This window comes from Mytilus galloprovincialis, chromosome 4 (assembly GCF_965363235.1).
Source record: "Mytilus galloprovincialis chromosome 4, xbMytGall1.hap1.1, whole genome shotgun sequence".
Lineage (NCBI taxonomy): Eukaryota > Metazoa > Mollusca > Bivalvia > Mytilida > Mytilidae > Mytilus > Mytilus galloprovincialis.
Genome location: NC_134841.1, coordinates 47,000,125 through 47,012,848, shown reverse-complemented (window position 1 = coordinate 47,012,848; position 12,724 = coordinate 47,000,125). Strand labels below are relative to the sequence as shown.

The 12,724-nt window shown below is 41.2% G+C and overlaps 2 protein-coding genes and 1 long non-coding RNA gene across 3 annotated transcripts in view; 2 read left to right on the top strand and 1 right to left on the bottom strand.

Moving 5' to 3' along the window:
- Window positions 1-12,724, top strand: part of LOC143070639 (uncharacterized) — a 72,827-nt gene that overhangs the window by 21,602 nt on the left and 38,501 nt on the right. The window lies entirely within an intron of this gene.
- On the bottom strand, window positions 9-1,609 carry LOC143072278 (uncharacterized). Its single transcript, XM_076247145.1, has 3 exons — window positions 1,552-1,609; window positions 1,065-1,286; window positions 9-778 (listed from the first exon to the last, which is right to left on the bottom strand). The coding sequence occupies exons 2-3, from the start codon at window positions 1,252-1,254 to the stop codon at window positions 108-110; spliced, it is 861 nt and encodes a 286-aa protein (XP_076103260.1). The 5' UTR covers window positions 1,255-1,286; window positions 1,552-1,609; the 3' UTR covers window positions 9-107.
- Window positions 1,619-12,306, top strand: LOC143072277 (uncharacterized). The gene is made up of 2 exons (XM_076247144.1): window positions 1,619-1,851; window positions 9,841-12,306. The coding sequence occupies exon 2, from the start codon at window positions 9,842-9,844 to the stop codon at window positions 11,084-11,086; it is 1,245 nt and encodes a 414-aa protein (XP_076103259.1). The 5' UTR covers window positions 1,619-1,851; window position 9,841; the 3' UTR covers window positions 11,087-12,306.

Below are 12,724 nucleotides of genomic sequence, written 5' to 3'. Positions count from 1 at the left end.
ACCAAATACAAATTTCTGAACTTTAATTGTTGTTATTAAATGATATAACAAGCATCAGAGTGACATAAATGTATGAAAACAATTACATGACTTGTATATTAATGTTCTTAGTTGGAAAAATTAATTGTCACATTTCCCGTAATAGTTGCCCCTGCAAACATATGCATTGCTTTTCCTTTGTGATTTTCATGTACTATTTCTGGCATTTCATTTATTCCTGTAGTTGTTGTTGCTGAAACTGGTTTAGAATTAGATTCAAAATTTGAAATATCTTTCAATACAAAAGAAAGTTCGGCTTCTTGGGAAGCAGACAAAAGTTCTGCATCATCATCTGATGGTATATCATTGTTGTTATCATCCACAGGCCTTGGGTTTTTATCCGAAGTTATTTTCCCTGTACCAATTTTACTCAAAATATTAGACATTTCCTTCTGTTGTTCAATTGATGCTGAGCTATAGGAGTTTATGGATTGAACATTTTTATGTCCACTCAACTGCATTATGCGTGTATCTGGTATGTCCTCATGTACCAAGGCAGTGATAGTAGTTTTTCTGACACTATGATTAGTTTTTCTACCCTGAATACCACCGTCTTCACACATTTTTTTAACAAAAGAACTTAGAGTGTTCTTTCCTAAAGCTTGTCTTGAAAACCAGACCCCGTCATCCTTAATTTGCCTGGAAAACCCCAAATAAAAGGGACAATCATCTGCAACCATATCTTCTGGTCTTCTTCTAAGAAACTGTTTATATGTCTGTATAGGACATCTAGGATTACCTGAAAGAAGATAAACCAGTTAAATATTGATTGTTTAAATGTCATTATTATACGCATGTTTACAATATAATATATATATACATGTACATGTAGCTACACTTGTAATATATGATATCTGGCTGTTATTTTGTGATGGCAATATCTTGATATCTTGTTTAATACATATTTACACTACATGTATACTATGTTTTGCGTTTTTTAATTTACTTTTTCTGTAATTCAATTAAAAAATGAAATATTTATTTTGAATCTTGTCCCCCCTATAAAACTTTTCCTGAAACATTACCTGTGTCAGCAAACATCTTGGCCTGAAAGGCACGGGTGTCCAAGTTAGCACCATTTCTTGTTTTGGTTATCCTCTCAGTATGTTCGAGATACTGCCCCCCGTCCGTAGTTGCCTTCATTTGGATGTCTCCCCATCTTAAGGTTGTGTGTTCTTCCCGGGAGCGTAAACCAAAATGTAGAGTGTTATTCATCCAAACAGTTCTGACTAGAGATTGAGGATTTCCTGCAAATAAATTTAAGGAATTTGTTTGAGTAAAAAATATTTGATTTAGACTTGTGTATACAATAAGGTTAAAATAATATACATTCTTATGACAGACAAAATCAGGTGAAGATAATTCAAGGTATTGTCAAATTATTTTTTTAATTACATCATACCAATGTGTTTATTTTGTAGAGAAAATTGTGACCTCACAAAGGGCCAAATAACAAGACAAAGCTATTTAAAACACCAATAACAAAAAAATAATTATGCAAAGAATTGTTACCTGCACCAAGCAGCTCTTTTTCGTATAGTAAATTAACTTCCTCAGCTGTGAAGGGGTCTGCTGTAGTGTTATTGCCCTAGTAATCCCTTAGGGAGTTTCCCCAACCTATAACACTAGTACTGGTAAAGACCCGAGAGACCTTGCAACACTGGTAGAGTCTAGAGAGATCCCAAACGGAAGAGGAGACACCTACGTCATCTGGAGCCATGCTCAGCCTCTTTCTCGGATGGATCCGACCGAAGCGGTAGATAAAGAAGAACCATAATTGGAACCCAGAATAAAGCCCTTATACAGATCAAGGTAGTTATATCTTCATATATATACTCCATACAAATCCCACTTTAGGGTATTACGTTGAGATCAGCAGTACAGGCCAAATAACACTTTACTGGTAGTTGCGGGTGGTTTTAAATTTTGGTCCTGCAGGGGCTTGATCGCCATTTTGGGCATCACTCCAAATTTTGAGTGCCTTCGGTCAACCTTGAGAAATTGGTATTTCGTCCTGAAGAGTCATACCAGGTCCCGTGTTTTACTTTCTGGTTGAAAGTGGGGGAAATTACATTGTAATTAGCTAGTTTTTGGGCCCGGAAAAACTTTTTAAAAGTTTGCTATAGTTTGATAGCAAGGTCACGCGAGGTTTGCTGCCGCGAGATTTGGGCGCCATCTTGGATTACGAATGTAAACAAACACGGTGTTTTTATGCATATTGTATAACGGTGTACTATACATGTTTATATTGACTTTTTTATATTGAATAAAGATTTATTGTTGCTTAAATTACATTGAATATTTAGTATTGCTTTGTAATTGATATTGGAATAAAGTAAAATAAATTTAATAAAATAAATATAATAAAAGATCAAGTCATTATGGAAAGAGCAAGAGGCTACACTATCAAGATCAACACTTGTTCTGAAGTGGTACTGAAGTGTATGCCTGGCATAGGGGATGCCATAGCAAATAGAATTATGGATATCAGGAGCAAGGGAATCCATATTGATAGGGAGGTTTTAGAGCAAATTCCTTATCTGAGAGTAACTGAGGGTCTTCTGGGATTGATTGCTTTTGATTCTAGTCCCACTAGGGAAAATGCTGGAGCAGAGCACCCCAGTATTGCATTTGGAGACCACGACAGGCAGTCGACGCCTATTTTTAGCCCATTATGTGTGGAGACACATGAAAATAGAGACGCGCCCTTGCGCAAAGTATGTTCTGACCAAGCCATGGGTATGTCAGAGGCATATGTAGATTCACCATATTTTCGACCCATTCCTGCTCAAAAACACGAGGAAAACAAACAAAGAATTGCAGAAATGTGTCATTTTGGTAACAAGGTCAGTGAATGGATTGAAGAACACCATGCTAGTAGGGACACCACACAGACTAATTCCTATAAGCCTAATCCATACCTGAAACAGATTGAACAGCCTGATTTTGGACAAAGAATCTCGCCTATTGCATTGCAATCAGTCCTTGAGTCAGAAATAGAGAAAGTGTCTGGGGAAATAGAAAGTTTACTTGGTGAGCTGGGACATCTCAGTGATGTTTCCGATAGGGAAAGTCTGACACCTTCACCTAGAACCAACATGGTTGTTCAACGTCAACAAGAACAACAGGATTTTGCAGGAAGCCTACAAAGAAAACAAGTCCTCGACCTGACTTCACAGAGCCAAGACATCAGGCAACATTTGACAATAGATTCTCAACAAAAACCAACTGTGGCTAATTTGCACCAATTAGATCAACAGGTCATCAACAGACCTCAAACGGTCAACAACAGTCATCGACAAGATATAACATCAGTCTCAAGTGATGATACGCCTAATGACCATGTTCTCCACTTCTCACCAAGAGTTCAACATGGCATGCCATACCGTCAACAAGATCAACAGGAAGCCAGCCGTCTGCAACAAGCTTCACCAGCCCATTACAGATTGGTTAATAGTAACAGTCCTGTAATACAACAAAGGGGTATATACCCACCTGAGACGCCATCAGTTGAATGTGTCAAACAGTTCCAACCACCTATTCAACAGGACAACTACCACCGTCAACTACAATTCAAAGAATATGATACAGTGATACCCTCAACTAACAAATATCAAGTTGGTACTAATAACATACAAAGCGGTGTCAACAGGGTTCAACCACCAACGTTACAATCACAGTCTTATGAACCGAGTCCTCAACAGGTACTCAAACCTCAGATTGGTTCCATCAACCAACCGCAAGGAGTCAACCGGGTTCAACAGCCTATGTTGCCAGTTAAAAAAGGTGTGCAAATGCAACAACAGGTACAAAGCCTACACCAACGTCTAGCCCAGCTTCAACTTGGGGTCAACAGCTATGCACAACCAACACAACAACAAAATCCAGCTACTGCACCGGTTTCTTTACCTCAACAGCAGCTGCATCAACAACAACCCGCTTACCAACAACCAAGGTATCAACCACCAAATTTTGTACCAGGGACCCAACCACCTACAACGATTGGGCACCCAACTTCCATGTTTCAGCCTCCTAGGGTTGGACCACCACCACAAGAACCATCACAATACTTAAACCACCAGAATATGTCTAGTATATCGTACCCAGTCATGGGTCAGCCTACCTTTTCAGGGCCTCCAGACATAAGTAATTATCAACCACAGTCACACACATTACCTGTGCAACAGCAACAACCTCCATCATCAGGAGCACCACCACTACATAGCAACCAACCGTCAGCAAGACGTAAGGAGTACGATAGTGATTATCATGAGAGACAACGTAGACGTGATCCAGGTCGTTATTATACAGCTGATTCGGACACGTCAGATGCTTCACCATACCGTCAGACCAGGAATAAGCGTAGGTCAGCACCTGCTTACATGAGTGATCATTCACACAGAGCCTTCTCACCTATGAGAAGTGCAAGAACCTCTCCAGCGTATAGTAGACATAGTTCTAGGAGAGGCCTTACTGCCAGAGAATCGCAATCAGAGTCTGAGACAGACAGTGGACATTCTAGGAGTCAGTCTAAGAAAAATAAAAAGATTGAGAAAAGACAATTTCTATCCTCGATTCCTAAAACACTCCGCTACAATGGGAAAGGCAACTGGAAAGCCTTTTACACAAAGTTCTCTGGCTACGCTAAGATTGCTGAGTGGACAGACGAACAAAAAAGAGAACAGCTCTGCTGGTGTCTGGATGATGCAGCCAGTGAGTATTATACCTTGATGCTGGATAACAACAAATCAGCTACTTTTACTAAAATTATATCTAATATGAATAAGAGATTTGGTCATCAAGAACTGCCAGAAACCTCCCAGGTTCAGTTCCAGACAAGTGCCCAGGGTGAAAAAGAAACCTTGGAGGAGTGGGCCGAAAGAGTGTTGTCTCTGGCCACTAGAGCCTATAGTAGATACAGTGAACAACTGATGAGTGAGCAGGCAATTATGAGATTTTGCCAGGGTTGCAATGATACCGTTGCTGGAACTGAAGCCTGTATCTCCAAACCAAAGTCTATGGATGCAGCATTGGACATGATAAGATGGTGCCAGCACACCAGAAAGGCAGTCAGTGCCATTCAAAAGCCTGGTAAACCAGTACATGAGTCTAGTTCAGAGAAACCAGGTAACTCACCAGTAGTCCTTGGTGTTGGCAGCTCCAAGTCCAGCATGGATACCCGTCTCTCTCGTATAGAGGAACATATTGAGAGAATAGTAACCAGTTTGGCTCAAGAAAAATCTGTCAGACAGGGAACCAGTCCAAGTCCTAGGTCACCAAACCAAGACAACAGATCCAACAATTATTCGCCTCGACGCAACTATGGCCGAGGGCGTGGCAGGGGAAATAATTCAGGTGACAGACGCCAGAACCAGGGGGGGTATAATAATGATTGCTATTATTGCCACAAACCTGGCCATTTCAAAAGAAACTGTCCAGAACTTAGACAGAATAACAACCGCCAACAATCAAAACAGTTGACGCCTAAAAAGAACACTAAGGAGGAAAGGAGGGTAGAGTTTGACGATGACAATTTTACACAGGATGACTCAGAGGAAAGCTCAACTAAAGGGGTTTCAGTAGGTACCCTTGGTACTGCACACTTGTTAAGATGTATAGTAAAAATACAAGATAAAGAAGTTAATGCTCTCATTGACACTGGGTCAGAGGTTACTATCGTAAAGGACAGCATTTTTGAAACTTTAGCTGAGAAACCCTACATAATCAGGGAATCTACCATGCATGGTGCAGGCAGAGACATGCTTATGACATGTAGAATAACAAATCCTGTAGAATTTTCAATACAACATTTAACATTTAATGAGAGACTGTATGTAGCGCCTATAGACTGCGACATGTTAATAGGAGCAGATTTTCTGATAAAACACAGCGCCATTTTGGATGTACCTGCGAAAAAGTTGACTTTAAAGAACACTGTAGTAGAATTGATACTTGGCGGGGAACCAAAACTGGTCCCAATTGTGAACAGGGTAACAGTACATGAAACTATAATAATACCACCAAATACAGCGATGCGTATTGATCTAAATACAGAGGATGTAGCCTCTGACTACCTGATAGAGCCTAAAGGCAATTCCACTCTACTCATACCTAGAACAGTCTGTGCAAAGGGACAAAAACCAACACTATGTTTTTTAAACATAACAGATCATCCTGTAAAGCTTCCCAAAGGAGATGAAGTAGGATACACACAAGAAGTCAGTGTAATTCAATCCTTAGAGAATGAACCATTACCAAGTGTTGGTACTTGCACAGCGAACAATAAAACTAAGAACAGTTCCAAGACAGGGATACCAAGTCATTTAAAGGACCTTTATGAAGATTCCGGTTCTAACTTGTCTAAATCTCAACAGACCTTGTTAAGACAATTGCTTATCAAGTACAGTGATGTTTTCGCCAAAGAAGATTTTGACCTAGGTAGCTTTGATACTATAGAGCACACCATTGACACAGGGGATGCCAAGCCAATCCAACACAGAATAAGGAGGACCCCTGCTTGCTTTGTTGATGAAGAGGAGGCGCATTTACAAAAAATGTTGGATGCGGGAGTGATTCAACCTTCTATGTCGGAATGGGCATCAGCACCAGTTTTAATCAGGAAGAAAGATGGAGGGGTACGCTGGTGCATAGACTATAGGAAATTAAACTCTGTAACTTCCCGTGATTTATTTCCTTTGCCTCTCATTGACGAGTGTCTAGACACATTGGCCGGAAATATCTGGTATTCCAAATTGGATGCAAATAGTGCATATTGGCAAATTAACATTAAGCCAGAGGACAGGAAGAAAACAGCCTTTGTGACCAAGTATGGTTTGTTTGAATGCGTTAAAATGGCCTTTGGACTTTGTAATGCACCAGGGACCTATGCCCGAGTGATGAATTTAGTCCTTAGGGGACTTACATGGAAAACAGTCCTAGCTTTTTTGGACGACATCTTGGTTTTAGGACCTTCCTTTGAAGAGCATCTAAAAAATCTAGAGGATGTATTTAAAAGATTCAGGGAGTACGGCCTGAAACTTAAGCCCAGGAAATGCGCTTTATTTAAGACCTCTGTTGAATTTTTAGGGAGGAGTGTAAGCAACAAGGGACTTAAAATTGGACAGCAGCACTTACAACCAGTTAGTGGTTGGGCTGTGCCTACCTGCACTAAAGAAGTTGAAAGGTTCCTTGGCTTTGTAAACTACCACCGTTCTTTCATCAAAGACTATGCCAAGATTTCAGCACCCCTGTATGAAGTCACAGGGAAAAAGCCTTTCTTTTGGACTCACCTGAGACAATTAGCTTTTAACACCTTAAAGCACAAACTACTTGTAGCTCCAGTTCTAGCATTGCCTAATACATCAGACAAGTTCATTTTGGACACAGATGCATCCCAAAATGCCATTGGAGCTGAGCTTATTCAGGTCCAAGAGGGAAGAGAAAGGACCATAGCATATGGTAGTTTTATAATGACACCTGAACAGAAGAGATACTGCACAACACGCAGAGAATTATTGGCCGTGATAAGGTTTACAAGGCAGTTCCGTCATTACTTGTTAGGAAAGGAGTTTACCGTGAGAACAGACCATAGCAGTCTCACATGGCTTATCAATTTTAAGGAACCGCAAGGACAGTTGGCCAGATGGCTAGAAGAGCTTAGCCAATATAATATGACCATTAAACACAGGCCAGGTCGCTTACATGCAGATGCAGACGCCTTGTCTAGACCATCAGACACATTACCTGAGTGTATACACTACAAACCTGATGTAAGCCTGAAACAGTTGCCTTGTAAAGGGTGTGCCTACTGTCAACGAGCACACAGAAACTGGGCCAGATTTTTAAACGAAGTAGATGAAGTAATACCATTGGCCAAGAACCGAAACAGACAGCCTCTTACAAATGTGTCCACAGCCATGGTGCACCTGTTTTCAACACCAGAACCTGAGACCTTGGCTCGACCCCAAGATCCAGACCATAATCAGGATGTCTTTGCTTTACCAGAGGTAACATGCAACCAAGACCTCACCGTCTCAGCATCTACTCAGAAACAGCATGAAGTCAACAACACATTGTTTTCGACACATATTGAATTGATATGTACACCAACAACAGCACAGATAATTGCTAGTGATCAAAACTCTTGCCACGTAGCAGCTGTAACTCAGTCAGAGGGTATCAATTTCTCCGGTTTTAGCACTGATGAGATCAAGACTAGACAGTCAGAAGATCCTGATCTCATATTGCTTTTAAGTTGGTTAAAAGATAAAGAGGAACCAACCCAGAACATTTTGTTTTCAGCCTCACCAGCAGTTAAAAGTTACTGGATTAATAAAGAGAAATTCTTTTTAGACGACCATGGCATACTAAAGAGTCATCCCAAAAACGAAGGAGCAGATGTAAGATTAGTAATTCCATCCAGCCTAAAGGACACTGTAATGGAGCTTTGCCATGAGCTGCCTAGTGCCGGACACCAAGGTATAGTTAGGACACTGGCCAAGATTAAGACCAAATATCAGTGGTACCGAATGACCTGTGACATCAAGAATTTTGTTGCAACATGTGCCACCTGTAACAAATACAAGAAACCCAACAGGTACGGGAGATGTCCTATGACTAATTACCATGCTGGTTCACCTATGGAAAGGGTGCATTTGGACTTTATGGGACCACTTCCCAAAACAAAGAATGGTCATGAGAACATCTTAATGATAGTTGACCAATTTACCAAGTGGACAGAGTGTATACCTTTGCCTTCTCAAACAGCAGAAGTTACAGCACGAGCTGCAATAAATGAGTTCTTCTCAAGATTTGGGTACCCTTTTGAAATCTTCTCTGACCAAGGACGTAATTTTGAAAGTTCCTTATTCAAGGCAGTTTGTAACCTGTTACAGATTCATAAGGCCAGGACTACCCCTTACAGACCCTCATCTAATGGTCAGGTAGAAAGACAAAATAGAAGCTTAATGGATGCTGTAAGATGTTTTGTTGACCAACAGCAAGAGACATGGGATGAGCACCTCGCTCAGTTAGCAGGGGCATTGAGGGCTAGTGTTAACAGAAGTACAGGGTACACCCCAAACAAACTAATGTTGGGTAGGGAGACAAACCAACCTGCAGATTTAATGTTTGGCAAGACAGACGAGCCTCAGTACACTGGAACTGAGGAGTACATAATCAGTCTTGAAAAAGCTCTCAAAAGCGCCCATGAGATAGCTAGAAATACCTTGAAAACCAGCCAGGCTAAAATGAAGAAAGATTATGATCTTCGGGTATTAGAACGGCAGTACGCGGCCGGTGACCTCGTGTACGTTTTAGACACAGCCAAGGTGAAGGGTAAAAGTAAAAAGTTAAGTTCTCCTTGGAAGGGGCCTGGTATGATAATAGATAAAATTACTCCTTTTGTGTATAAGGTAAAACTTCAAAGGGTGGTATTTAACACAAATCATGACAGGCTGAAGTTATGTAAAGATAGAATCATTCCTGCATGGCTGCAAACCTGCCATGAAGAGTTTACACAGGGTAAAGATGTCCTTGCCCCAAGGGTAAAAAGTAAGGCAAAGGAGTACTGTGTGTGCAGGGGCCCTGATACAGGTGAAACGATGGTGCAATGCGACCAATGTAAAGAATGGTTTCACCTTACATGTGTAGGTTTATCAGTAGAGGAAGTAGACACAATAGACATATATGCTTGCCCAAACTGTAAACTAATAAATAGGCCACTTTCTGTCCCAGATAGGGGCGGAGAGCAAAATGTACAGTAAGTCAGCAAAGTTAACCTTTCCCTTTTTATCATTTCAGTATGGCAACCTATAATCAAGGGAAAGTGGATGGCAATAATAACAAGGCCACAGTACCTGAGAGACCCAGTGTGGGTAGAGGGATGACCGTGGAGAGAGGTGGTAAGACGTACTACCGAGATGTTGTGGTATCCTCTGTGGAAGACGAGCAGGTGAGTGAGGATGTTCCTCAAGACTCACAGGATGGAGGAAAAACACCTCTAGAGGCCAAGGTGGCTGATGTTCCTTCTCTGGAGGATGGATTGACCAAGCTGGTCGTAACTCTAAAAGTGCCTGAGGTGACAACTGCCTCCAAAGAACCACTCCAGTCTGGAGCTGACAAACCTGCATTTTATATATGCCCGCGTAGTCGAACAGAGGAAAGGACATGGGTCGTCAGTGAGTCGGACCAATATTGTCCAGTAAAAGGGTGTCCTGTAGTAACACGTAACGTGCGTAGGCACGTGATTGCAGAACACCTATCGGTCATGTTTGAGAACAGACAAGATCCGTCCCTGATGAGACAGAGAAGGTTTCACCAGTATCGTGGCCAGATGGTCATGGTACTGGCCCAGTGGCTCACAAGGAAGGAGGATGCCACATATGAGGACCTTCTGACCTTCTTGAGACAGAACTCAAGAGTCCCTAGTGGATACCCCAAGACTGGGGAGGAGATGCCTGTATTTCGAAGTGTTTGCCGGGAGATGGGATGGCCTACTTCCGCCTGGTTTGCGATCCAACCAGCCCTGAAAATAACCAGCCCTGTGTGTGTGCTGCATTGGAGGGTCATGGCAACCTTGGTACACAGACTGCCTCCCTCACAGCAGGACATCCTTGCTACAGAGCATTATAGACCAGAGGATAATGGTCTGGACCTGGCACACCTATTGGCCTGGAACAGACAATTCCTAGGGAAAGAACCAGTAGTGGAGGTTGTGCCTGCAGCCGATTCTCAAAAGGAGGTGAATGCGTCAGGCCAGGAGGAAGTTGTCGCGGCTCCTAGTCCGCAGACAGAGGCAATGCCAGAGAGTGATAAGCATATCATTATTCTGCAAACTGGCATAGAAAAAAGAATGGTACCAATCTGTTCTTTAATGGATTTAAGGAACATTGCACAAGAGAGGTTCCCAGGCAGAGGGGAGGTCACCCTGAAGTTCCAGGGGATGATCCTTGATCCTCTCATTATGTTAAAGGACATTCTGCTGATAGACGCTAAGCCGACCATTGAGGTCATATTCTCTCACTCTGAAGAATCAACTCATCTGTGAGTGAACACTTCCTCTTTAATAGGATGATGCCCAGTTTGGGTTTGCTATTGAGACATAGCTCTGGGATGTGAGGTTTATGCAACATTTTTATATATATATATATGGATTTTACAACAATATATGGAGGACCTTTATATTGTGATTACTTTACAGACAGAAGATTCTTGAAAGTAATATTGTGTGTATTATGAACTGTGTTACACAAGATTTAGAGGAACTATTATACTTGTGAATGGATTTATTTATATTCTGTGAATTGCATTTTTTATGCTGAACTGTGTGCCTCACATCCCGTGTACAGTGTATATACTCCAACCGACAAGATCTAGGAACTCCAACTTGACCACTGTACATAGTAGATTAGAAGTTTGTTAAATGGTGATGGTAGGATTGGACCCAAGGTCATCTTTTTGTGGTCAGGTGCTAGTATCCCAGTTATGGGAGGGATTGCCTTATTTCTGTCCTTCCTTGTCGGGTTGATGTATTTTAAGGGGAATTATTTAGTTAGTAAAATTGGAAATTTAGGGCGGTGTAATGAATTTGTCCTGAGGACGATACTTTTGTGATTTGAACCAATTTTTGTAATATTTTTATTCTACGGATAAGAATAGGTGAAGTTTGCATTGTAATTTTATTATCAGCTGTTTAATGTATCAGTGGAAGATAATGGATACATTTTTTTTAATTTTTTGTCCCAGTTATGGGAGTGCTGATTATATTTTTTCATGTAAGGGTAATTTTATAGTTTAAAAATAATTTTTGTTTCCTTAAATATTAGGATTAAGGGTAGATATTCCTAGCAACCTTGTGTAATGGGTTAACATTGAGAGACGCTACCAGTCTAGCCCTGGGGAGTCTTTACAGTTGTCTTTTGTCGGAACTGTGGTTCCTCCTTTTTAAGATGGAGGGGGGTGTAGTGTTATTGCCCTAGTAATCCCTTAGGGAGTTTCCCCAACCTATAACACTAGTACTGGTAAAGACCCGAGAGACCTTGCAACACTGGTAGAGTCTAGAGAGATCCCAAACGGAAGAGGAGACACCTACGTCATCTGGAGCCATGCTCAGCCTCTTTCTCGGATGGATCCGACCGAAGCGGTAGATAAAGAAGAACCATAATTGGAACCCAGAATAAAGCCCTTATACAGATCAAGGTAGTTATATCTTCATATATATACTCCATACAAATCCCACTTTAGGGTATTACGTTGAGATCAGCAGTACAGGCCAAATAACACTTTACTGCTTTCCTTTTTTTGGCTCCCATTCCCATGGATTTCAGCTGTTTCAGTTTGGCAGACATCACATCTCTAGAGTGGTGAAATTCTTTGTCAACCATTATATTTATTGCACATTTCTCTGTTAGATATCTTGATATGCTGCTCTGCATTGATCTGACAGATTGAGGTTCGTAGTTAGACTCGTCGTCTTTTTTCACTGTCATGAAGAAACGAGCCAAACATTTATCAAGTTCCGTAACAGGAATTTCTTCCGCTAACCTCATCTCGTTATTGGATCTTAACCATCTGTTGAAAAGTCTCATGTCACTCGTAGTTTTTCTAACTGTATTATCGTTTTTCAACGATTGAACAAAAGCAGCAGTGTCCGTGTCGTCTGCCATGTTTACAAACAACTTTCCGG